This window comes from Phaseolus vulgaris, chromosome 3, assembly GCF_051622355.1.
Source record: "Phaseolus vulgaris cultivar YP4 chromosome 3, ASM5162235v1, whole genome shotgun sequence".
Lineage (NCBI taxonomy): Eukaryota > Viridiplantae > Streptophyta > Magnoliopsida > Fabales > Fabaceae > Phaseolus > Phaseolus vulgaris.
Genome location: NC_143500.1, coordinates 34,984,580 through 35,011,611, shown reverse-complemented (window position 1 = coordinate 35,011,611; position 27,032 = coordinate 34,984,580). Strand labels below are relative to the sequence as shown.

General features: G+C 30.5%; 3 protein-coding genes across 3 annotated transcripts; 2 read left to right on the top strand and 1 right to left on the bottom strand.

The window, feature by feature from the left end:
- Positions 1 to 5,868: 5,868 nt before the first annotated feature.
- Positions 5,869 to 8,621, top strand: LOC137805876 (vacuolar protein sorting-associated protein 2 homolog 1). Its single transcript, XM_068605771.2, has 5 exons — positions 5,869 to 6,011; positions 6,374 to 6,504; positions 7,759 to 7,863; positions 8,033 to 8,293; positions 8,388 to 8,621. Exons 1-5 carry the CDS (start codon positions 5,975 to 5,977, stop codon positions 8,520 to 8,522), a joined length of 669 nt encoding a protein of 222 aa, XP_068461872.2. The 5' UTR covers positions 5,869 to 5,974; the 3' UTR covers positions 8,523 to 8,621.
- A 12,758-nt stretch (positions 8,622 to 21,379) lies between these two features.
- On the bottom strand, positions 21,380 to 22,542 carry LOC137805565 (E3 ubiquitin-protein ligase RHA2B). The gene has a single exon (XM_068605510.2). The coding sequence runs from the start codon at positions 22,225 to 22,227 to the stop codon at positions 21,742 to 21,744; it is 486 nt and encodes a 161-aa protein (XP_068461611.1). The 5' UTR covers positions 22,228 to 22,542; the 3' UTR covers positions 21,380 to 21,741.
- Positions 22,543 to 25,710: 3,168 nt separating this feature from the next.
- Positions 25,711 to 26,386, top strand: LOC137807187 (uncharacterized). Its single transcript, XM_068607679.2, has one exon. The coding sequence runs from the start codon at positions 25,726 to 25,728 to the stop codon at positions 26,224 to 26,226; it is 501 nt and encodes a 166-aa protein (XP_068463780.2). The 5' UTR covers positions 25,711 to 25,725; the 3' UTR covers positions 26,227 to 26,386.
- The last annotated feature ends 646 nt before the right edge of the window (positions 26,387 to 27,032 follow it).

Here is a 27,032-nt window from a genome sequence, read left to right as displayed (position 1 = left end):
GTTTGGAGTAGGGGAAATTTAACTTTTCAAATAAAAATAAAAATATAATATTACTCCTATAAAAATATTTAATCCGATAATAAAATTAATGTTTTAATAAAAATAACACATTATTTCATTTTGTAAAAATCTATAACAATAAAAGAGAATGAATTTTATAACTATTTTCTCGTGGAGATATTTTCTTATTTCTTTTATTTTTCTGTCTGCTTGTATTCTTCAATAAATATTTTTTATACTTAGAACATGTATTGATATATGATTAATGCAATAAATTAAAATTTGGATTCTGAAATTTTACTTTTTATTTTTTATATTCATGTAAAAACCTGCTGTAATTATATATATTACATATACTTTGAAATGCTTTTATTTTGTAAACTCTATAATAAATAATAGTATAACATAATATGTATATATATTTTTAAGTGAAATATGGTGTTACAAATAATATATTCTTAATATTCATTATCTTACTAACAGTATACTTTTCACATTAATCCCGAAAATTATTATTTTTTTAAAAAATCATTTTTAATTTTACTTAAGTTTCTACCCTCTTATCAATTTTTTTTTTTGTATTTTATTTATTTATCTTAAAAAAATATTTTAATTTATTTTTAAAAAATCATTAATAAAAAATAACCTTATATTATAATTATAATAATAAACTATAGATCCAAAATATATTTCACGATATTTTTTCTCATGGATTTTTTAATTATAATAAAATCATTTATTTATTAGAATTTTATAATAATGAGATTTAATGTAACAATATATATTTGTGAATATCCCTTAATCATAAGTGCTGCTTTTTATGTCTGGAACAGAAATATCCTCGTAATTTAAAGTTAAAGAAAATAAATGGAGGAGAGTGAATGAAAAAGGAACATGAGAGAGTTTTTATTTAATGGTCACGCATATAGTATGTAATTTTAAATTATTAATTAATTATAAATAATTGAATTAACAATTTTATCATATACCATAATTTGTAATTGAATTACAAAAAAAAAAACACTCTAGAAAACTATGAGGTTTGGAAATATAATTCATCCCTCTCGGTCAAGATTCTTTCTTCATTTTTTTATCACGACAGTTTTAAAAAAATAAAAAAAATGTGTTATATATAATATTCATTTTTCCAAAATCATAATAAAATAATTAGAAAAGTGAATGCGTGTTTTTTCCCATGCCAAAAGAGAAAAAATAATGGGGGACAAAGGTTAGCCCGCTATTTATAGATTTCTGCTTAGTGCACCTATTTATTTGCTAGTTACACCCCATAATTTAAGTAAAAAGTTAAAAATGCACTTGATGAGTTTTCTAACCTAACCCTAATTCTTTTTTCCCTTTTCTTCATCATTTATGTCTCTCCTTCAAGGTTGCTTGCATGTGAGTTTTCTTTATTATTCTTGTTTATTTTTTGAAAGTCATCATTAATGTAAACAAGAATTTTTTATGACGGTTCTATAAGACTTTTTATGACAGTTTTTAATAATGATATAGATTTAAATGATATAAAAATTCTGCACTTTTTATGCCAGTTGAAAAAATACCATAATAAATTTTATGCCAGTTGAAAAAATACCATAATAAATTGACTTATTATGACTGTTGTATATAAATTATCATAAAATGTACAAAAATGTCTCTCAGATTATGTTCAAACGAAATTTTTTGTAACTGATATTTCTAAAATAATTATAAAAAATATGACTTACGACACTTAACATGACAACTAAGTCAATTTTTATAATAAATATTTTTAAAAAATACAAATTATTATGATAGGTCTCATAACTCTCATAATAAATTATTTTTTATTAAAAAAATTAATTTACTCTATCATATTTTCCCCAATTAATTATTAATATTATCGACTTTCATATAATAATATATAACTTTCAGATAAACCAATTCTTAAATAATTATCATATTATCGAATAAACATTGTACACAACGAATAAATATTGTAGAAAAACATGACTGCAGATCATCTCCATTTCTAGTTTCTTTCCAAATTTGATATATCATATAAATGAGGTAAACAAATATAGAATTATATAAAAATTATAAAATGTCTTCTAAAAATGACCAATAACTTTTTTAATATATATCAAGAGAGGGAATAAAAATTAAGAAGGATTATATAAAAAAATTTAAAAATTAATTTAGGTTATAAAGTAATTTAACTTAGCGAGAAACTCGTCCATTTCTTTCTTGTTATAAATTCGTTCATTACAAACACTTTCACTGATTCTATTTTTTTTCTATGTCATGAGTTTTAGTGAATCCACATATGTTAACGCATATATTAACACTATTTTCCACAACTTATATATAATTTATTTTCTTATTATTTATGAGAGAAAAAAATATTTTATTTTGATTTTTTTAAATAATGTTATATAGGGAGCTTTCATATTATTAGATATTAAACTAAACCGAAGAAAAGTTACCACAATATTGAAACTTTAGATACTTTACTAGTTCCCTTTAAAAATCTGATTAAAAAATAAAGCAGTATACATTAAAAAAAATCAAACTTTTCTTAATTAATATTTTAAATACTTTTTTATATTTTGTAACAAAAAAAAAATCTTTTTTGAAAAGGAACATTATATAATAAGAGAAACGGAACCTACAATCAAAGGGAAAAAGTGTCTTTATAATCATTATCGATTTATAAATTGTTACTACCAAATTTGATTTAAAACTCATATTACACATAATTTTCATTTAATTAATTATGAAAGTTAATTACACAAAAGATAAAAAAAAATGAAAATATAACCAACATGAAAAAAACACGAAATTATTACCAAGAATTTGTAAAACATAATAATTCTATTAAGATTTGTCTGCAAGGCATTTCTTAAGCGACCTCACATCATAAACACAAAGATAACCAAATCAAGAATGATATAAATATAATATTCTCCAATTTGAGCGTTAGAGTCCTTGTAGATACACATGAATTGTGTTGGAATAGTACATTTCATGACTCATGCAACATCAAATGGCTTTCCCCAATGACCAAAACTAATTACGAACTCTAACCTAATTCTATGAAAAATTCAAACAAAATAAAAGAAAATAAACAACTCAATTACCGATAACAACCTCAAACATAGTCATACTGAATGAAAACAATAAAAGAGGAAGTGGAGTTATGAGGGAAAAAAAATAATGGACTCACTTTTGAAACTCTTTTTCATATCAATAACCTATAACCATCTAGGGGTAAACTCGAGAGGAACACTCAATTTGTTCTCATTTTTTACTTGTGCTCCAATCACTCATGACATTAATGTAGAAATATCTCACACGTGAAATAGACGTTATAAAACCCAATTCTTATATTACACCTCCAAAATTTAGATAATGAGGTGGGTGTAATGGAAGACTTTCATTACGTGTTAATCTACCAACATATGAACGACCTACTAATATTTTTGTCAAGTTATGATAACAAAGGCACAAAATAATTTCACAATCTACCATTCACTATCTTTTATCGGTTCCCTCATAATCTAAGATGACACTCGCATTTCCTACTTCCACTAACAACTACTTCTAAGTCATTTCTGTATCGTTTGTAATTACCTTTTTTTTTTACAACATTGTTGAACTTGAAGCTTTGATGTCTCCACATCCATGAAGATTGCTTGAAGACTAGGTTGTTGCTTGTGAACATGGGTTTTGGGTAGATTAGAATTTATCAATCCATTCTTAGCTTAATCCAAAACTAAATCAATCAAGTTCTTTAAAGGAAAATGTTTTTCAAAGTAAGTGAAAAACAACCTGTTGATTTTTCCTTTCAATTAGTTGTTTTACACTTGGTAGTTTTGGAAAGGATTTGAAAAAGCTGAAATTGACTGACCTCACAGTCAAAGCCAATTCAATCGATTGATTCGCACTTTCAATCGGTTGATTTTTTTAAAACTTAACAGAATTAGTTAAATATGTTTTTGCTTAATTCAAATCTGTTTTGGCCCCTGATTGAAAGTCTAAAACAACTATTTTTGAGGCTATATAACTGATTTTTGAATCTCTGATTAAAGAGAGAGATGATATTACAAAAGATCAAAGGTTTTTCAAAGATTACAAGATTGCTTAAAGCTTTGCATTGGTTAAGAGTGGAATGGGATCTGCTGTATTCATTTTGTATCAGGTGTGATCCTTCCTATTCCTTGTTGTTCTTTAATTAATATTTGTAAAAGTGTAAGATACTGGTGTCTACAGTCAGAGTGTGTTCTGACCTGTAGTGGTTGTGTTTCAAAGAGGGTGAGTGTTCTTGAAGGGGTCAAGATCACCTCTTTGGTGCCTGTGTTGTGTACTATGTGTTTGATTACTTAGTGAAATACCCAGGGGTTTCTGGGGACTGGATGTAGCTCAGGTTAAAAGTGAACTAGTATAAACCTTGTGTGTTGAATCTCTCCATCCCTCAGTGCTAATAAAACTGTTTGATTTGTGCTTTTACAAAGTGCTGATAAAAACAATGTATAAATAACTGATTGATTTTTTTGGATTAAAATTAAAAAAATTTGTTGTTTGGCTGATCTGATTGCTTCTTCTTTGATTCTGCATTTATATTCATTCTTGTCCAGAGTTTTCAAAAATCTTTCATTAAACAATTCACTCCGTCTTGTTAACAAACATAACCATACATAGGTATTCCTTCTTTGTAGCCAATTTGTTGTATTTGACTTTAATATAAGAATACAAAAAATCCAAAATTATAATAAACTTTTCTTACCTAGTCCAACCGGTCATCACAAGTAGCGAATACCTACAACAACATAGTATATTTTTATATTTCTTTCACAAAATTCATCTAACAACTTTACCGCATAAAAAAAATGATATTTCAATAATATTTTTCTCATCAATAGTAAACACATCACTATAATGCTATGACTTCCATGCATTATATATTACATCAAAAGACATAACATACTTCATATGAATGTCATTTATACTCAAACACATGACAACGTCATCTAATATCAACTGGTAGAAGTCTTCATTTAACTTTGTAAAAATGAAATTTAGGTGCCATAAAGAGCCAAAATAACCAAATTCTTTAGTTTTTGGAACATTTAATCAAGAAGTGAAAATATGTATTTCAAAATTGTCAATCTAAAATATACATTTCACCTTTCGGATTAGTTTTCAGATTAGTACGTGTTTTAAAGCCTAAAATAATTGTTATGGAATACACTTTTTTGGAATAATCTATGACAATTGCTTTATGGGAATGTTGTTCTGGATAGTTTTTAGATTCGTCATTTTGGAATTCACAAAAAAACTTCTAAATACAACAATTTGAAATAATTTTTTTTACAAATTACATTTTGGAATGTGTTTTCTGGAATTTAAAAACACCTTCAAGATACAATAATTCAAAATACATTTTTTTTTACGAATCACATTCCAAAATACATGTTCCAAAACCCTATATTCCAAAATTTGGAAGAACATTCTTCACCCATTAAAACAAACTAAACGCAACCCTTTCATACCTTCTCCACATACTACAGGCTAGCCTACTTCCACTACCACCAAAGTTTGCTGAAAATGTTCTGCTTTGAACCTTGAGGCACAAAAACAGCAGCTGAAGAACACTATTACAAAGGAGAAAAAGCTTTGGGGTAAAAGATGTAGTTTAAAGCTTAGGAAAGTGTAGTTAGAATTTATGAGGGTGCAAGAAGCAAAAATCTATTTATATGATGGAAAAACAGGCCAGAAATTGTAAGTGGAAAAAAGGCCCAGGCCCATGAAAGGATGACAGTTAGTTTACGGTTCTATGGCTTAACGCTTGCAGTGTAAGAAAGATGGACGCTCAAATTGGAAAGAAGATGATACATCAATCGCAGAACAAAAATCTTGGCAATTTCACCTCATCTGTTTCCGCGCAATTACCGTTAAAATAATTACCTTCGCAAGTTCTTCTGATTCCGGCATCATGAGTTTCATCTTCGGAAAGAGGAAAACCCCTGCAGGTATCTTTGTTTCCCTCCCATAAGTCAACTATTTCATTACATTCATTTCAAGAAAATTAAAATGTTTGAATTTTCTGCTTATTGCTTGATATTATTATCATTTAAATTATTGCTATAACTAAACGAATAAATGCAGACTTTAATAATGTAATACCATGAGTAAACTTTGAGCAGCAGATTAATGTCGCTGTGACAACCAGAATTTTATCGAACTATTCTGTGTGGCATGCGCATGTTGTCCATTTTTTGCAAATGGGTACTATGGGAATAATGGTGATCAGTTTCGCTCATGCATTTACATAACCTTCAGGACGTATATCATTTTAATATTTATAAGCTGATGCACTGTTTGTAATATTCAGAAATCGTGCGGGAGAATAAGAGAATGCTGGACAAATCAATTAGAGAAATAGAACGAGAGAGACTAGGTTTGCAGTCACAGGAGAAGAAACTGATTTTGGAGATAAAGAAAAGTGCCAAACAAGGCCAGATGGTATGGTGATTGCCTTTTGAACTTTTGCTACTATTTTTTTCCTAGTTGTTTATGTCTGAGTCAAACGTACAAAACCCACTTATAAGATAATTATAAGATTTTGGTATTATCTTTAGTTCATGTAAGACTTAGGTTTTTCTCAATATTATTTGCTTTAGTTTTTGGTTGGAGCATTGTCTATGCTAGGTATGTTGTTCTTTACTGCATATCCATAATACCCTCCTATGCCCCCTAAGTTGGAGGGTGGAGTTTGAGTTTTCTGTTCATCTGTTTATTCATTAGTCAAAGAGAGTATGCGGATGTTGGCTGCTCACTTTAATACAATGTTCATATTATTTCAATTTTCATGTACTTTGCTGTGTATGATGCCAACAGTATACGTGGCTGGAAAAATTGTTCTCCGTGAGTTATAATAACAAACATGTAGGACTTGTTTGGAGATATATTTTCCATAATCACTTCCAGGAGAGAAAAATAAGAAGGAAAAATGAAATTAGTCTTCTATAGATTAAAATTAGCTTATATGTTAGTTAAAAAAAAAGATGTTGGAGAAGCTAATATGAAATCTTTTTGCTATTTAGTTAATGAAGTCAATTTTCTTTTTCCTTCTTATTTTTTTCTCCTAAAAATGCTTTTAGAGAAGTTTCTAAAAACAAGCCTATATATATAATGCATGCACAGGTATTCACATTATGATGGGGATTAACCTGCTGTACCTGTTACTCTTTGAACAATTGCTTTCCTAATGCATCACATGCTCAAAACTATCCACTTAGGCATCTGTTTATTAAAATTGTTGAAGATTGAGCTCTTATTTTAGAAAAGCAATGAACAAGCTTGAAATTTTGTGGAACTGATATCTCCTTCAGTTGTTAAATTTAGGGTGTCTTTAATGTGGTACTGAAGTTATAAGCAAATAAAGTTGTGATTTTATTACAGCGGCACTTAACTTGTCTGTTTGGGAAGTATATAGGAAATGGTCATAGTTTTAAACTTTGAAATTTAACTTCATGCGATTCTTGCAGGATGATTGAAACTGGCTTGCATATGATAAACTCTCTTCTTATTTGGATATAAGTACGCTGTTTTATTCTAGTAATGTAATTTGATAAAGGCTGATTTTTATGACAATCTTGATTTTGTCAGCAAATTTCTTGTGCTCATCATGGTATATATTTAAATCTTAACACGGCCATTAAGTTGGGTAACTTAGGCTTTCCTGATGCAATGTTTTATTCATGCAATCTTTTTCAGGGAGCTGTTAAAGTGATGGCAAAAGATCTTGTTAGAACAAGACATCAGATTGACAAGTTTTATAAGCTCAAATCGCAGCTCCAGGGTGTATCCCTCAGAATTCAAGTATGTGCACCATGTTATTGTGGTAGGATATGATCATTATAAGATTACAGTTCTGAATGTGAAAGGTTCACTGTCTATCATTAAATTCCCGCAACAATTTGATAAAAACTCATGCCTTTGCTGAATGTGAATGCTAAAAGTTGGTTTCTAATTTATCAAAATTATTCAGACTTTGAAATCAACACAAGCGATGGGTGAGGCGATGAAAGGTGTGACTAAGGCAATGGGACAGATGAACAGGCAAATGAACTTGCCATCATTGCAGAAAATCTTACAGGAATTTGAGTATCAGAATGAAAGGATGGAACTGATTACAGAGGTGATGGGAGACGCAATGGATGATGCTTTTGAAGGGGATGAGGAAGAAGAGGAAACAGAAGAACTAGTGAATCAGGTTCTTGATGAGATTGGTATCAACATCAATCAAGAGGTACCTTGTTTACCCTTCCACTTATTTTTTTCAGCAGTAAGTATATGAATTAGTCACTATAATGTTATCTGACAAGTTCTGATTTGATATGCAGCTTTTGAGTGCACCATCAACAGCTGTTGCTGCCCCAGCTGCAAAGACTAAAGTGCCTCAAGTTGAAACTTCTGGGGATGATGCCGCCATAGATAGCGATTTACAGGCAAGGTTAGACAATTTAAGAAAAATGTAATCTTCATTCTGATCAAGGGACTCCAGTTTTACTGGTAAAGCAGGAGCTCATTTTGAACATGCACTGTTATTTAAATTGCCTGTGTTCTACCAATGTTGATTCACTCCTTTTTTGGTTTACTACTTTTGTAAGTCGTTCAAGCTTAATTCTTCTGTAATTCTTTGAAACAATTTCTATACATGCTGTAAAGTAGTACACTTGGTAGCTAATTTCTATATAGTAATTATTTTTTATTTTTTGCTCCAAGTTCTTCGTAATCACAATGAATCAAAAAGTTACGATCTATCTCTAACCTAAAGATCATTTGATTATGACAGTAGCTGCTTTAGTTCTCAGCGCATTATCTTTTGAAATTCATCCACTGTGTTGTATAAACTTCTCAAGATACAAGAGACTGATTTTAATAATAACTGTTCAAAGAAAGTAAAGAACTAACAAGATTTAATCTTGACATGAAAAAGAGAGAGAAAAAAAGATGTGGAAGGAAATTTATACAAATCTTAATAAATACCGATATGTATAATTTAAAAAATTGAGTACCAAAAAACTAATTTAAACAAATAAATTGTAAAGTGACAAGTGAAAGAAGCCTAAGAAAAAGATAACAAAATATCTTATTTTTAAATAAGTACCCAGTTAACTTAAAATAATTAAATGAAAATTATGAATCTTAATATCCAATCAAAAAATACAATATACTGTATGGTTAATCAGGAACCTTGATTATGTCGTTCCACTTTAAATTTTGAAGATCAATTATATTCAAAACATCACTTAAAAATGTTATGGCTCCATTAATTTATCTGTTATTTATAAAAATAATAGGATCACTATTTTTTCAACTAATGGATCACCTACTGGTGTACTAGGAATTCATTCATTCACCAACTCACACTTTTTTTTTTGCTTTATTCATTCTCCGTGGAAAGCACGATATTCTTGTATAGTTTATATAAATTGTGAAGCAATAATTGAGATACTAATTTATTAGTAAGTAAATTTGGTGGTAGAAAAGTGGTGCACTAATAGCAGTCGTAATGCAAGTCAATTTTATAAGAAGTCTTAATCATGGTGGTCATGGTCGTTCGCGCTTCAAGGCTTTCTGCAACAGTAACCTGCTATTTGTTTTTCAATTATTCCTCCTTTATGGATTTCTCTACCAAGGATTTTGCAAGAGTTGGTCTACAACATTTTCAATAATATTTCATTGTAATACCATTTTTTAATTATGTTAAACATTTTTTTCCTAACTAAAAGTTCTGAACAGACTCTAGATTATAGATTTTAAAATTTTAAAAACAGAGGAAAATGGAACAGCCGTGTAATGAATTTCAATTGCATATGAAACTCGTTACATGCTATAATCCATGTTATATTTACTGATTTTAGTGTCTGCATGATTATTTAATATTATATTATTTTATCTTAGAAGATGTTCCCCTCTTGTATAACTCCATTAAAGCTATTCGTAGGTTGGATTGAGTTAGGATAAATTTTTTTAATTTTTTTTAAATGTTGTCATTTTTAAGTATCAACTAATTCAAGAAAATATTGTTTAAAAAAAATTAATTTAAGATTTCAATAAGTGAACAAGTCATTATAACAAGTTTGTTCAAATTAATGTAAGACATGAAAAAAAATATAACACTATCCAAATTAATCAAGTTATAATCACAAAATATTTAAAATTTAAATAAAAGTCACAATATTTTGATTCACGAAGTCTCTTATGTCTAATACTATAAAATACTATAAAACAAAAACAAAAAATATAAGAAAATGATGAAAAATGGTATGGAGAAGAGATGTTTTTTATTTTCTTATGTGTATGGTTACATCACTTCATGTATAGGAAATATATAAGGAGTTTCTCTCTCCAATTTACAATCTAATTTAATTAGGTAGGATACTAATAATGACATTCTATCATTATTAAATTAATTGCATATAATTGGATACAATATTGCATACAATAATTGCATATAATTTGATAATTATTATTTTCTTAATTCTCCCCTCAAGTTGGTAGGTGAAGATCATGAACTCCCAACTTGTGTCGTAGCGTCAAAAACCGTTCCTTGTCTAGTGCCTTTGTAAAAATATCTGCGAGCTGATACTTTGTCGGTACATATGAAAGACTAATTATCCCAGCTTGTAATTTTTCTCGCACAATGTGACAGTCTATCTCAATGTGTTTTGTGCGTTCATGAAATATTGGGTTTGCTGCTATATGTAATGCCGCTTGATTGTCACAAAAAAGTTGAGTTGGCAAGTTACATGACACCTTTAAATCCTGCAACAGATATCGCAACCAAACTATCTCCAAACAAGTGGTCATCGCGCGGTATTATGCTTCCGTTGATGATCTTGATACGTTTGTCTGTTTTTTTTACTTCCATGAGATAATAGAAGAACCAAGAAAAATGCAATACCCAGATACTGATCTCCGAGTTTTCTGACAACCTCCCCAGTATGAGTCGCAATAAGCTGTCAATGTCAGATTGTTTTCGGATGACAATAGCAATCCTTGTCCTGGTGATCCTTTGATGTACTTTAGGACTCGAATTGCGGCATCCCAATGAGGTTTCCGTGGATCCTATATATATTGATTTAGAGTCCAAACCGAAAATGCTATGTCAGGCCGAGTAACCGTTAGGTATATTAGTCGTCCCACGAGTCGCCTGTATTTGACTGGATCCTTTAATAACTCTCCATGGTGTGAGTTTTAAGTATTGTTCCATTGGAAATTTGTCTGGACGAGCACCTGTTGTGAGTCCCGTATCCTGCAAAATATCAAGCGCATATTTTCTTTGGGACATGTAAGTACCAGCTTTGGAACGCAAAAATTCAATCCCTAGAAAATATTTTAGGTCTCCAAGATCTTTAATGCGAAATTGTTGTAATAAACAATATTTAACACGCTGAATTTCTGTCAAATCATTTCCTGTCAAAAGAATATCATCCACATAAATCAAAAGGGCAGTAAATGATGAGTTATTCTGTCTTGTGAATAAAGAGTAATCTGTCTTGGACCGTTCAAATCCTACAGATTTAATCACATGAGAAAATGTTGAAAACCATGTTCGAGATGCTTGTTTGAGACCATAAAGGGATTTGTTGAGTCGACATACAATGTTCTCCCCTTGTCGATGATGCCCGGATGACAAGTCCATGTAAATAATTTCATGCAATGTGCCATGTAAGAAGGCATTTTGCACATCTAGCTGGTGAGTAAACCAATTTCTGGTTGTTGCAATGGTGAGGAGACACAATTTTGTTGTTGGTGAAAAAGTTTCAGAATAGTCGACACCTTCAATTTGAGTGTACCCTTTGCGACAAGGAGCACCTTATATCTGTCGACGCTACCATCTGAGTTGTACTTTATTTTATAGACCCATTTGCATCCAATGGGTTTCTGCCCAGCGGGTAACGGTGTCAAGGTCCACATTTGATTTAGCTGCAAGGCGGAAAGCTCTTCATCCATTGCTTTTTGCCAATTTGGATCAAGGATAACTTGAGCATAAGTGTGAGGTTCTTTGGTGGCTGTGATGTTAGCAAGATATGCACTATGTGTAGAAGAAAATTGTGAATTAGAAAGAAAATGATGCATAGGATACCTGGTTCCATTCGGCCGGTCTTGGGCAGTGGTCGAATGATTGGCTTGGGATCCCGTTACGTAGTCTTGAAGTCAGGAAGGTGGGGTTGATGTGCGACTGCATCGTCGAGCAAGAAGGTCGGTTGGAGAAGGTTTGGTAATGGGTGCTAGATTTCTTGGCATGAGAGAAGAAGGTTAGTCTACTAGAGGTTCAGGTGTATTATGACGAGTAGGAGAAGAAGGTTGGTTTGATGGAGGTCCAGGTGCATTGTGACGAGTAGGAGAAGAGAGTTGGTTTGATGGAGGTTCAGGTGTATTGTGACGAGTAGGAGAAGAAGGTTGGTTTGATAGGGGTTCAGGTGCATTGTGATGAGTAAGAGAAGAAGGTTGATCAAGTAAATGTTGGACATGAGTGGGTAAGTCAATGTCAATAGTGGGCAAAATACCTTGTAATGGAGGTGAGGATTGTGTCTGTGACTGTTGGCAGAATGGGAAAACACTTTCATGAAAGATGACATCCCGACTTGTAAAAAAAAGTGTCTGCATCTATATCAAATAATTTGTATGCTTTTTGACTGGGAGGATAACCAATGAAGATGCATTGTCGGGCGCGCAGATCAAATTTAGTAAAGGTGATGGCAAGCGATTAGTGATATATGTGGCGGTTAAAACACATTCTTCCTAAAATTCTAATGGTAAATTGGACTGAAATAGGAGGACTCGTGCTGTGTTTAAAACGTGTCTATATTTGCGTTCTACTACTCCATTTTGTTGAAGAGTGTAGACGCAAGTGCGTTGACATTCAATACCTTTTTTGAGAAAAAAAATCATACATTGAAATAAATTCCAATTCGTTGTCAACGCGGATGGTTTTAATAGATGCCTAAAATTGATTTTGTGCAAATGTAATGAATGACTCTAAGAGATGTTGCATTTCAGATTTGTGATTCATAAGAAATAGCCAAGTACATCTAGTATAGTCATCGACTATAGTGAAAAAAAAACGTTTTCTTAAATGAGTTGGGGTTTTATGAGGACCCCAAATGTCACAATGCAATAGATTAAATGGAGAATGAGATTTTATTGTGCTTAAAGGAAATGGTAGCCTTGTTTGTTTAGCTTTGGGACAAATACTACATTTATTATGAATGAGAATGAGATTTTTACTGATAAGGATAGGTAGTAAGTAAGATACATGTTGTAGACACGCCGGAAAAGGATATCTGAGGCGCTTGTGGCATAAATCAGGGTCGGTCGATATTTGAGATGCGTGAGCTTGGTTTGGAAGAGGGGACATGTAGTATAAAACTGCGTGTTGTTTAGCCGAGCCAATCATCCTCCCTGTAGCCAAGTCCTGTAAAACGCAACCATGTGGAGTAAAAACGACACAACAATTTAGTGAACTAGTTATTTTACTAATGGACATGAGATTTAAATTAAAAGAATGAACACAAAAAACATCTTTGAGAGTGATTTTGTCATTGAATTTAATTGTTCCTGTAGATGAGATGACGCAATTGAGTCTGTGGGCAGATTAACATTTGAAATAAATGATGATGAACTGTGTGTGAAAATTGTGAATCAGATGCAATGTGATCGGTTGCTCCGCTATCCAAAATCCACATGAGTTATGGGCAAGCAGACCTGCAAAGCTAACAAACGTGTCACTTTTATCGTTATTGTTGAGAGAGTAAATAGCCTTTGCCAATTGCTGAATTTGCTCGGCACTGAAGCCTTGTACGAGGTTTCTATCGGACTCGTTACGTATGCCTTCTTTTCCAGACATGATTTTTTATTTAGGAGATAAAAATGGAGAGGCTGTCAGGGCACTAAGATCGGTGTTCTGATACCATATAAGAAAATGATGAAAAATGGTAAGAAAAAGAGATATTTCTTATTCTATTATGTGTATGGTTACATCACTTCATGTATAGGAAATATGTAGGGAGTTTCTCTCTCCAATTTACAATCTAATTAGGTATGGATACTAATCATGAGATTCTATCATTATTAAATTAATTGCATATAATTGGGCACAATATCGTACAATATTGCATACAATAATTACATATAATTTGATAATTATTATTTCCTTAATAAAAAATATAATAGGTTGTCACACTATGTTTATTTCCAAATAACAAAACTTCAACTTCATCATTAAATATAAATATGCAATATCTAACCATGACCACACAAGAAAAAATTTAAAATAAGGTGAAGTATATTGCATAAACTTTCTACACTCTTCATTTTTTACAAACCTACAAGGAATTTCATCAATTATTATCATCATAACAAGTGCAACAAACATTTTCTTAGTTTGAATTCAGCAAGTTTCAAATTCATGGCATTAGAGTCACCTTCATATATTTTTCCAATACCTAATGTCTTTTGTTTCTTATCAACGTTCCTATTAGGTTTCATATAACAATCATTAGAATGTTTAATCAAGTTAGTGGTTCCATGCTTTTACTATTAGCCTTATGTGACTTGTCAAAGTATTTGCCAATTGCATTGTCATATACCATATCGCAGTGAACTCAACCTTTGAAGAAATCTTTGTAAATTTTCTCTTGAGTCCTTGATATGGTTCAGATGACTTTGGTTATGTAGAAACATCTGACATGAATGGTGGTTGAACTTCAAATGGTACAAGTTAAGTAGGATCTTCAAAGGATGTTACTAATGGCACCAGATTTTAGACATTCATACTTTTCGTGTCAATGGTATACCTAATACAACTAATCCTTTTCATTTGTGTTGACACTAGAACAATTATAAATTACCAAAACATTTTAGTAATCATCAACACTTTGTTTCTTATAAGAATAATTAATAATAATCAACAAAAAACAATTACAAGTTCACTGTCACCACCCACCCAATCAAGCACAAAAAAATAGTAGAATCACTTAATGCACACTATTAGTGTGCTTTCTGCATGCAAGGAAAATTTTGTGTTCCTATAAATTAATAAGCAAGATAGTGATAAGGAGATAGAGGGTGACGAAGAACAAAGATAATGATTTTATTTAAAATAATGGAAAATTAAAATAAAAAACATTACATCTAAACCAAAGGTCAAAGACAAGATTGTGTTGGAGAAAAGACGATAGAGCTGAACAACAAGCAAACGACGTGAAGGAAAATAAAAGAGACAAATAAAGGAGGCGAATGGTGAAAGATAGTGATGAGAATGCTACAGTTAATGCAAAGAATGTTGGGTTTAATAGTGCCAAAGTTCAAGAGGGGGGTGAATTGACCTTTTAAAACTTTCTCGCAGAAACAGTGTGTTTACAGAAAATAAATCGATTTATGTGAAAATGAACAGATTTATTTCGACACTGTTTTTTGTTTGAAAAGAATTTATACAGCAAGGTTAATCACCAGATCTGTAGATATGTTTTTCAGATGCTCACACACTGATATTGGAATGTAAAACAGTGAAACACAAAACAACAAACTTCAATTTCAAGCAAGTGATTAAGGTTCAATTGATAGCATGCCAATTAATTGAGTAACCTTTACAATCAACCTGTTTCAATGGCTTTGGACAAATTATGAATGTTCTTCTTGATATCAAACAATTTTCCAGAAATTAAGAACAATGAATCACAGAACAGAAAGCTTCAGTTTTAAAGCAATTGTTTAAGGTTCAATTAATAGCTTTGACAATTTCTTGAGCAACCTATCACAATCACTTTGTTCCTGTGGCTTTCAACAAATTTTATATGTTCTTATCAGAAACAAACAACTTTTCCAAAGATTAAGAACAGGATGAAGCGAGCCCAGAAAAAAACAGATTTATTAATGAATGAACAAATTTATTTCTTTGTTGTTTTAACAATTATGCAGAAACTTAAATGCAGAGAGTAAGGGAGAATGAACACAAGGCAATTATACTGGTTCACTCCACTGAGCTACATCCAGTCTTCACCTAAAACCAAGGTGAAATTCACTAAATCACAGTACAAACAAACACAATTCCCACTGTTCTTGAAACCTACAAGAACTTAGGTACTATTGCTGAAAAAAACCTATTTCAGCACACACACACTCTCTAAGAAAACCTATCAAGAAGAGTGTTCAACCAAACTATTACAAGAAGTGAAAAGTGAAACGACTACACCTGATTGAGGATACAAAGATCTGCCTTAAACCAGTAGGCAAGATTGCTAGAACAGTAGGAACACCTCACACCAAGCTTTTGGAACCAAACCAAGAACAAGCACTTTGTGATTTTCGAAATCTTTGAAGAACAAATGCTAATCCTTTGTAAACTCTTGATTCTCTGCTGTAAAACTTATTTTTGCAAAAATGTATGAACGATTGTTAAACTCAGAAACAAGTTTCCATTTTATAGAAAACCAACTTATAACAGAATTTTGAAAAAACAGTTAAAGCTGTTATAAAATGAACAGATTGAAAATAAAATGAACAGATTTATTTTCAAAAGCAGTTAGAGAATTTGTTATGTGAGGAGACTTAGTCAACCATTCTGGTGCAGAGATAAAACTGAAAAACGTTTAAGCTTGACATGGCACCAGAGACAAAAAGAATCTATTCATTTACAGATGAACAGATTTATTTTTCAAAACGAAAACAGAGAAAGTTTAACTGTTTAAAACTCAGTCGTTTTGAAAGGTAGAAGACTTAGTCAAAATACCTGATGCACAAAATCTAATTTTTCACAAGACTTAGCCAAGGCATCAGTTTAAAAATGAATCTGTTTATTTAGAAAAGAACAGATTTATTTTTATGCAGTAAACGTGTTTTTTGTAAAACATGTGAAAAACAGTTTAAGAAAACTTATGCTTGTTCTTATCACATGGCCAGTGGTTATGAGGTGAGTTACTCAGCAAAAAGCCCACTCTTAGACAACCTCTAAGCACTACCTAAGACACACCTAAAGCAAAGCAAAATACACATGAAATGTACATAGAAGTCTTCATCAAACACAATCTTGAAGGGGCAGCAACCATCTTCAACAAAGAAGACACATCTAAAAGGTGTTTAGATTTTTTTTGTCTAATGTTAATGTTAAATGTTGCAGGGGTAAACAACATAGATGAATGAGAGACGAGAATGTTACGGTTGATATGAAGAAGTAGACGCATCACTATAAGACTTTTTAGGTTTGTTTGATTGATGTAGGGTTGATATACAATAGAGGTGAACATCAAAGGTGAATGAGAGGAAGACTCGTTGTCGTGAGAGTTTTAAGTTTTTCTAGAATTATGCAAGTTGTGAATGAGTATGAGACAAGCATGAGAGTCAGTATCAGGTCACCCATATTAAACCATGACCTAACTTTATAAAAGTGAGTTAAATTAAGTAGGTTAATATTTGATCTAATCATAATGAAACTCAATCAAATATAAATGAATTGAATCTCTAATAAATGTACAATTCTTCGAATCAAATTATCTTTTTCATAAAAGTACTAATTACTTCACAAAACAACCCCAAACATATCAACATGCAATCCTATATGAAAATAAAATTTATCAACACATAAGAATGAAAAATAAATATAAATTTGAAATATAATTAAACATTTTTTAATAAAAGGTATAATTACCTTATTGGTCCCTACATTTAATGTTAATATTCAAGTTACTACAATGATTTTAAAAAAAAATCAATTTGGTCCCAAATTTTTTTTTAAAAGTATGCAATTTGGTCCCTTCTGTTAGATTGACACGAACAACGTTAACTAGTGAGTATGTAATCGAGTGTGTGACATACAGAGTGACATTTTTATTTACAAGTGTCTCCAAGTGTAATCTCGTATTCTAACACCCTTCTCCATTATCATTTCATTTAAATTAAATTCTTTAACTGAATTAATTTCATTCATAACCCAAACCAAACTATAAGAAGAAAAAAAGAGAGCTTTATATTTGAATCAATTAAAATTGCATTCCAAGTTTATTTGTAGTTATGTTGAACACAAGAGAAAAGGTGAAATCTAGTCAATTGATTTATTTGAGAAAAAGTTGTTAAGACATAAGGATCCACCCACTAAAGAAAATAAGGGGAAAAATTGATGTAAAGAGGAAATTGAATTGGAGATTTGCAATTCCACATTTGTAATCCCTCATTTGTACTCTTGCTTAAGAGAATGTTGTTGAGTTAAGAGATTGAAGTTTCAGCCCTTTCAAAAAATAAAGGGCCTCCAAAGCTTTGTTGGTGAAGAATCAGGATTTTTCAGATTTAGTGAATAAGTGAGTCCATCTTTTCCTCTTCTAAAACCTCCTCTCCAATTTTCCATCGCTAAAGCCAATTTCCCCAAATTTTGCAACTCTCTTCGCTACGCCCTCTGCCTCGCCACCCTCGCCTGCTCTGCATACTCACTCTCCTTAGCCAACCTCTTCTTCAAATTTGCTTCCAAAGCCCAAAACGACAACAATAAATGGGTCTTGCACATAAACATCGTATTGCTTGATGAACCAGAAGACAAGAATCACGAGAAATTGAACATGCACGAGCTATGATTTCACTTATGACTTTGTGATTAGGGTTTGAGTAGATGGAGATGTAATATTTGCTTATGAGTTTGGGATTAGGATTTATCCAGATGGAGAGAAAATATTCAAAAATTAAAAATAAATATAATTAATAATTAATTATAAATGTGACATGATAAGTGGACTCAATCTATGCATAAATGTCACATTATGCGCCACCTCGTTATCACTTAACGTCGTTAATGCAATATAATAGAAGGGAACAAATTGTATACTTTTTAAAAAAAATTGGGACAAATTGAATTTTTAAAAATCATTATAATAAATTAAATATTTATCCTAAATATAGGGATATAATTATACCTTAATAAAAATATGTAGTATCAAATAAAATAAACAATAAATTATATATAACTTAAGTATATCAAATTTTAAAACATTTCTCGTATTTAGGGATTTTCGTCGATATCTTATTAGTTCACACACTAACACACAAGGTAATCCGTGAAAAAATAACATATAATTGTTGATATGAAAAAAACTATTTTTAAGGATTATCAAATTTCCTACTTGTCTTGCTTAAAATAATAAAATTGTGAAGCAGCTCACTATAATATAAGAGCTGAAAGAGATTTTAAAGATTTATAAAATATTATAAAAATAAGATGATGATTAAATATCATTATAAAAATATTTTCTTTACTGATTTTGTATAATGTATAAAACATTATAACATATAAAACAAATAAAAATTCTAAAGGAAAGGTAATGGATTTGAAAAGCAAGAAACTGTAAATATTTTGTCTTCCTTTTATTTCTATTGAATTTATTTCAAATGAAAATAAAAAAATAAATACCTAAAATCAGATAAATATATAAATAATCTAAATTTAAAAGAAAAAATGCTAATGTGTAAGGAGAAAATTTAGTTATTGTTTTACGTGAATTGACATATATAAAACAAATCACTATAAATTTTATATTTTTGTTGATTGATGAGAATAAATGTCAATTATTAAAATAAACCACTTAAATTAAATCAAATAAATTTGTACATTTTATCAAATTAATTTGATTAGAATTAAAAGAATTAAAAAATAAATTAATCACTCTTTTATATATTTTCTCTTCAAAATTTTAATTAATTTAGTCTCACCTTAAAGTGAGAACAAGATAAATTTATCCTTAAGAATAAAAATTTGATTTAAAATTTTGAAAATAATTTTAAAAAAAGTTTTTATTTTATTTACTTGGTAAATGTCAACTATTAACTTTATAATGTTACGTTTCTATTTTTCATTTTTCATTTAATTATTAATACTTTATTGATATTTAATTATTTAACTAATTAATTAATATATTTATAAAATTAACCATGTTTTTGGAGAGAAATTATTCATCCTAACTTTCTTAATTTGATATGTTGAAAAAATTAACTCAGTTTATCCTAACCACTAAATATTAAAGCTAAAATAAGTTTATTCTTGAAAATAGAACTATGTTTAAAATTTATATTTAGAAAATAAGTTTACTTTAAAATTATACATTTTCATTTTCATATAAATTTTAATTATTAACATGTTTTAATTTTGAAGTTATTAATTAAGTATTAATATTTTATTTTTTATGTTCATTAATTAGTTAATTTAATATATTTATAAAAATATTAAGAAATAAACTTTAAACCTAACTCAACCTTATAAAACTTATTAGATAAGATATGCACGCTCTTGTATACTATGAAATGTTATTATTTTTAGTCGATGTGAGATATTCAACGCATCTCTCTTCCAACTCATGCATGTGATTATATATTTATAGTCGGTGACCTGATAAGTCTAACAAACTCTCAGTGACATATGTTCTAAATGATTCTAATACCACATTAAAAAGTGAATTTTAAGAATAACTCAATCATATAAAATCGAGTTATATATTATGAAATATCTTCATCTTGTATCGTGAGATTAAAAAAATAACTTTAATTTGAAAAAAAATATTCACTCCAATTTTTTTATTTTTATATATTAAATATTGTATCAAGATAAGATAATGTTGAAAAAACCAACCAAGTGGCCCCATAAAGCAACCCAAAACACAAATGAGGCCCCAATAAATTATGGTGAAAAAGATCTTCATAAATTGGTATTTATCTTTATTTAGCATGCTAAACATATATTAGAATGTGATACAAAATTCACACTTCACGTATGCTGTATAAACCTTGCAATACGAAAATAATAATAATAACAATTTTATGGCAACGTGACTTTATAGAATTTAACATGGCTTTCTTTCTGAGTTATGCAATGATTTTAAATTTAAAACACTTCCAAAAATCCAACAAACGACAATAGTATCGTACCAATGCAAAAGGCAAAGACGTGATGATTATAATTTAAACAAAAACTATTGTTAAAATCAGTTTATGTATAATAAAGTGAAATAAATTATTTATTAGTGAGCTTAAAGCAATCGACAATGAATTATTTAAAACAAAAAAAAAACGATAGTATTGCTCACTCATGTCGTAACGAGAACGAATCAGAATCAAAATCTTGAAATCTTATATTTTTTATTAGAAAAAATGTTGTCGGAAATGATTAAGCCAGTTAGAGGCAGCAAATTGTTGTTCCCAGCAAGAGATATACTTTAAGATCTACATCAAGGTATGCATAAATTTGATACTATGAAGTATGGTTTGAAGTGTAAATGAATGAAGAAATTTAGCACTTGGGATATAAGAGAAAAAAAAAAAAAAGAGAAGGAAAATGTCACTTTCATACACATTGAAAGAAGTCACCGGTTTATTTATCCAATATAATTTCAAAATTATTGGTGGCTCCATTTATAATACAATAGAGTGAATTATGATTATAATCTGGTGTAGAATGAACCCTAAAAAAGAAAAATGAAAAAAGAGTGAGGAGTAATGAACCTGTTTTGTGACGTAACATCAGGAAGAAGGTATCCAAAGTTGGGTGCTTTAACTGTGTGTTTTGTTTTGGTTGTGGAGAAGGAGTGAGTGGTCACAATTCCAGCGCAAGGCCTGGTCCTACCACCCCATAAACAATCTTCTAATCTACATTTCATTCTAAATCAATTCCACAAAACCCATTTTCAAACTCATAATTTTTACTTTGATTTCATCTCATAGGGACACACCAGTGGCGGATTCAAGCAATGCCGGACCAGAGTTGTGGTGCGAAAAACGAACAACAGGTGTTCGACAAATTGGGCAGTCGAAGTGAGAATAGAGCCACATGTGTATGCATGGAGCGTGGAACCAGTGCTTGCACTGTGGCAGCTTCCCAACTTCTTCTCCTTCTTCAAAACCCGATAAGCAAACTGAACATTCATCATCATAACCCTCAACTCCTTCTTTCTTGTACTTGAACCTTGACACCAAGTTCAAGTTCCTTTCACAGTTCTCTATTCTACTTTCCATCACCACCACCTCCTCAACTTGTGACTGCCTCCTGCTTCTCCTGATGATGATGAAGTTGTACAGGGCTAATGCCATAGCTGCAACCCCCACCACTACAAGGCCATAGTATAACATGGTTGTGCTGGACTTATCCGAGGAAGAGGGTGATGGAGGGGGTGACAATATGAAGGGACCTTGGAAATCACCCATTTCTGGAACTTTCCACTCAGCAAGTTAAGAGAAGAAGAACAAGTTGTGGAATATGTTGTCGACAACTAGACATCAATCACAGAAAATCTCATCTGTTAGCTTGGAGGGCCTGGCTCACGCAATTATAGATATTACTTTTCTCTTATCTAATTAAATTAATGTAAAGGGTTTAATCTAAATGCCGTGGTGGTTATGTAATCGTTGTAGAAGAGAAAGTGATATTTTTTATTGCAAGATATCATAAAATATGTGCTGTTTTGAGAGATGAGAAAGATAAGAAATGTAGTATAAGTATGCAATGACACATGCAAGAGAATTTTGCGGTCTTTCATCTTTTCGTTTTCAATGAAAAGTTAGAAGGGACAGAGCATTGAGTTGCCAAAATGCCTTTTCTGATACAGAAGTTAATACGCCCACTCAAGATTGAAATTACAAAAACAACAGAATGTTTCAGTATTTGTAAGTATCAAATGACCCCAAAATCAACCTTCTTATCTGCAAAATTGTTAGGTTTCAGACTCTTTTTTTTCCGAAAATTGTTAAGTGTAGGTTTGATTTTTGGAAAGCAGTAAGTACACTATTCGTTAAATTCACTTCTCTCATGATTGAATTCAAACATTTTCAACACGCCTGCGATTTCGGTTATGCCAATTATTCCAAGAGGGGAAATGACTGCTGCAATGAATTTTTCTGGCTACGACAAAAATATGGGCCTAAGATAGAGACCACAAGGGGGAGAACTTTTTCTAATTACACTTCCTTTTGCTTTTATTTTTTTTCTTACCAGATATAACCTTTTGTTTTAAAAAACAATAAACCTAAACCCTTTTCTTTATACTCCACTTTGGTTGTGATCTTAATCATTTTCTACCAATTTTACCTTTATTTCCGTTTCATTTATCGAATTCTTGATTCTGTGCGTAAGATTGGAGTGCATTTCATTGTATTATCATTATGGTAAACATCTTTCAAGAAATTTCAAAAAAAGACTTCCAGAAATAACTTATAGAACAGATCAACAAAATACCTTTCAAAATTGTGTCCATGACTTTTTTTATTTTCATAGAAGGTAATGAGGTAATTTTATATGCAAAGAAAGGGGGAAAAGTGAATTTAGCCCATAGGAGAAATGTAAACAGCAATAGTCCAATCGAACTGCAATCCAACTTGGACTAACCCAAACTTTAGCCCAAAAAGAGTGAATCACAATCAAGGCAATTACATTCTACAACCCCTCGTCTGAAACTTGCACTCTATCTCATGGGAGTGGTAAAATATAGAAAATATTGTGAGTTCATACTTATAAAACAACTTTCTTGAGTGTGAGGATTTGAGAGAGTAGATGTGCGAATATTTGAGAGAAAAATATGAAGAAAATAAGTGTGTTTGGATTTGGATATGTAGATTTGTGACTAAAGTTTATTGAAGTTTGTAGTAATGTGATGATTGTGAAAATATTTTTCTTTATTTAAAGATGTAACCTTAACTTTAAAAAATAGAATAAGCAAATATTATGTATTTTTTTGTCTAAATTTGGATGAATTAAAATTATTAGTAATATAATCTAGTATAGTTGACAAAAAAATAATTTACATATAGAATAAATAATTTAAATATTCATAAATTTAAAAATTCTAATTAGATATTAAATGTAAATAATATTATTATATTTATAATAATAATGATTATAATATAATTTGTTTATTAATAATAACTATATTTTTGTATTAAAGTTTTATTTTATTATTTCATTTAATTAAAATATTTGTGCTAGTTAAATTTATTTAATAACTAATATTTGTAATGAAGTCTGTTTTTTTATTAATGAAAAATATAAAAAAAATGTGAAACCCTAAAATAAAAATAAAAAGGTAAATTTGGAAAAAAAATCAATGTTGAGTTGACTTTTCCTTTAGTTCTTTTCATTTTAAGGGGAGAAGAGATTTATGCCCGACTTGTTTTTAGGGATGAGGTTCGAGTAAGGATTGACGAGCTTGTGACTACATTGTTTGTTTCCACTGTTTTGGAGGTGCTTGTGCGGATGGAGGAGCGGGTAAGTAACAAATTGTCATATTCACACAAATGCACGGATTTGAGAGGATTACACATATGAGTATACGTTTTGTTTTGTTGATACCCTTGCTGCATCACAATTTTCTAAGACTAGGCACTGTGTGAGGAATCAATGTAGAGAAAATATTATGGAAAAGGTAAAATCTATTTTGCATCAAATGTGTAGAGAACGAAAATCAATTTTGGAGACTTCATATTAAAGGGAGAATCGATTATTGTTTAGCTTTTAGTCATGAAAATCGATTTTGGAGACTTTGTCCACATGAGAGAATCGGTTTTTGTTTATCTATATGTCATGAAAATCGATTCTCGTGCTTGTTGTATGGAATGTCAAATTTTTATTTAATTATGACTTTAAATATTCAAGAGTTGTATTTATTTAAGATTTTAAATATTTTAGAAATTTTATATCTTTTAAATTTTTATTTAAATAGAAATTTAAATATTTAGGATTTGTATTTGTATTTATTTAAATTTTTTGAATATTATAGAAATTTTATATATTTCATATTTTATTTAAATAGGACATTAAATATTTAGGATTTGTTTTTATTTAAGATTTTGAATATTTTAAAAATTTTATATATTTTATAGTTTTACTTAAATAAAACATTAAATATTCAAGATTTGTATTTATTTAAGATTTTGAATACTTTAAAAATTTTATATTTTTATTTAAATAAGACATTAAATATTCAGGATTTGTATTTATTTAAGATTTTGAATAATTTAAATTTTTTAAATAATTCATATTTTTTTTAAATAGGACTTTAAATATTTAGAATTTGTATTTATTTAAGATTGTGAATATTTTAAAAAATTTATATATTTCAGATATTTTTATTTAAATAATACTTTAATTAACTCAAATCTAAAAAAAAAAAATTTACTATTCAAATATTTTTTAATAACAATAGTAAATTTGTAAACTTACATCTCTTAATCCAAACAACCTCACATTTTCTCTTAAATCCTCACAAAGTCATTCACTTCCCTCTCCACCATCCCCACAAATCTCCTATCAATTCAAACACAACCTTACTATTGATACTTATATTTTCTTCACATCACTATGATCGAAATAAAGAATATACTCTCAAATCTTCACATCATTACTGTGAAGAGTACATCCATAGGAATGAACACACCCTCGATGATAAGATTTTGGATTATATAATTCAAAATTTATTTTAAAATAAATTTCAGAATTAAAATATATTTTAATATATATATATATATATATATATATATGTATTAATAGATTGTGAAATATATTTTTTAAAACACAAAAGAAAGACGATGGAGAAAGCAAAGGAGGATCTAGATTTATATATAGTTTTGAAGCAAGAAGAGGTGATTGGACAAAAAAGATAAGCTTATCTATCCACGTCAAATGGAAAGCTGCCACGTAAGACATAAGGAAGCATGCTAAAAATTTCCACCTCTCCTTCTCTCACAGTTTTCAGAACCGTCCCTCTCAAAACACACAAGCACCACAACCATTTCACTTTCCTCACTTTTCAAACAAGTTTCACCGGAGTAAGCAACTTGCAGGGGAAAGGAATGGCTTCAACTTCAGCACTTTCAATGTCTCTCCCACTAAATCACACCACCCAGAAGAGGGTGGTGCCCACTTCCGAGGCACTGTTCAAGGCACCGTTAACTCTGCCAGCTTCAAAGGGTGTGGCACTGTCCAAACCCAATGGAAGGTTTCAGGTGAGGGCATCCATGAAAGAGAAAGTTGTCACGGGTTTGACTGCAGCTGCTTTGACGGCTTCCATGATGGTTCCCGATGTGGCTGAAGCCGCCGTATCGCCTTCTCTCAAGAATTTCTTGCTCAGCATCGCCGCTGGTGGAGTTGTGGCTGTAGCAATTGTTGGCGCCGTCATTGGGGTTTCCAACTTCGATCCCGTCAAGCGAAGCTGAGAAATTTTCTAAAATTTCTCTTGTCACCCTATGTATTTGTGTTCTTCACTGTCGAACTCTCTCTCTTTTGTAATATGTGATTATCTCCCTTTGAGCAGAATCCAATTCTTACAATGTAATGAATCATTTTGACGTATCTTAGAAACATCTTTATTGCTTACATATTTCTGCTACGTAGTAACAAGATGTATCACTTTTAATGTTTCTAGTGCATAGGAAAGTTTGAGTGCATGCGCGGTTTTCTGAAAAATCGTACAAAAAACTGTTTTTGCACATGTATGATATAACGCTATAAAAACTATTATTTGACATCTCTTTAAGTTAACTTCTGGGCTTTGGTTAAACTTTTACAAAACCAATTTGATAGGAATACATGTGGAGAACTCGTGGAAGCTCAAAACTTCATTCTTTATGTGAGAAATAGTTTGGCGTACATCATTCTTAGGTCCTTCAGGCATAATGATCGATCTTCCCAGTGCCAAAATTCACCCCACAGACCTTTCGATTCATAGTTCCATGTCTTCCTCAAGATGGGAACTGATGGATTGACAAATGTCACAACGGCAATAACATCAAATATGGAGTTATTGTCAACATTCACTATAGCACTAACAGGTCTGAATAGAATTGTTGCCTAGGTATAGAACAATCTCGTCTGGGTAGTGTTCAACTGTTGATGCCAAATCCAAAACAAGTTCCACTTCATTCTTAAAATGATTGAAGTTTTTCCATGCAGGTTTCAACTCACTTTTGGATACCAAGTAAACACTACCTACCTCAATTGCCTTGATTGCCATCGACATTGA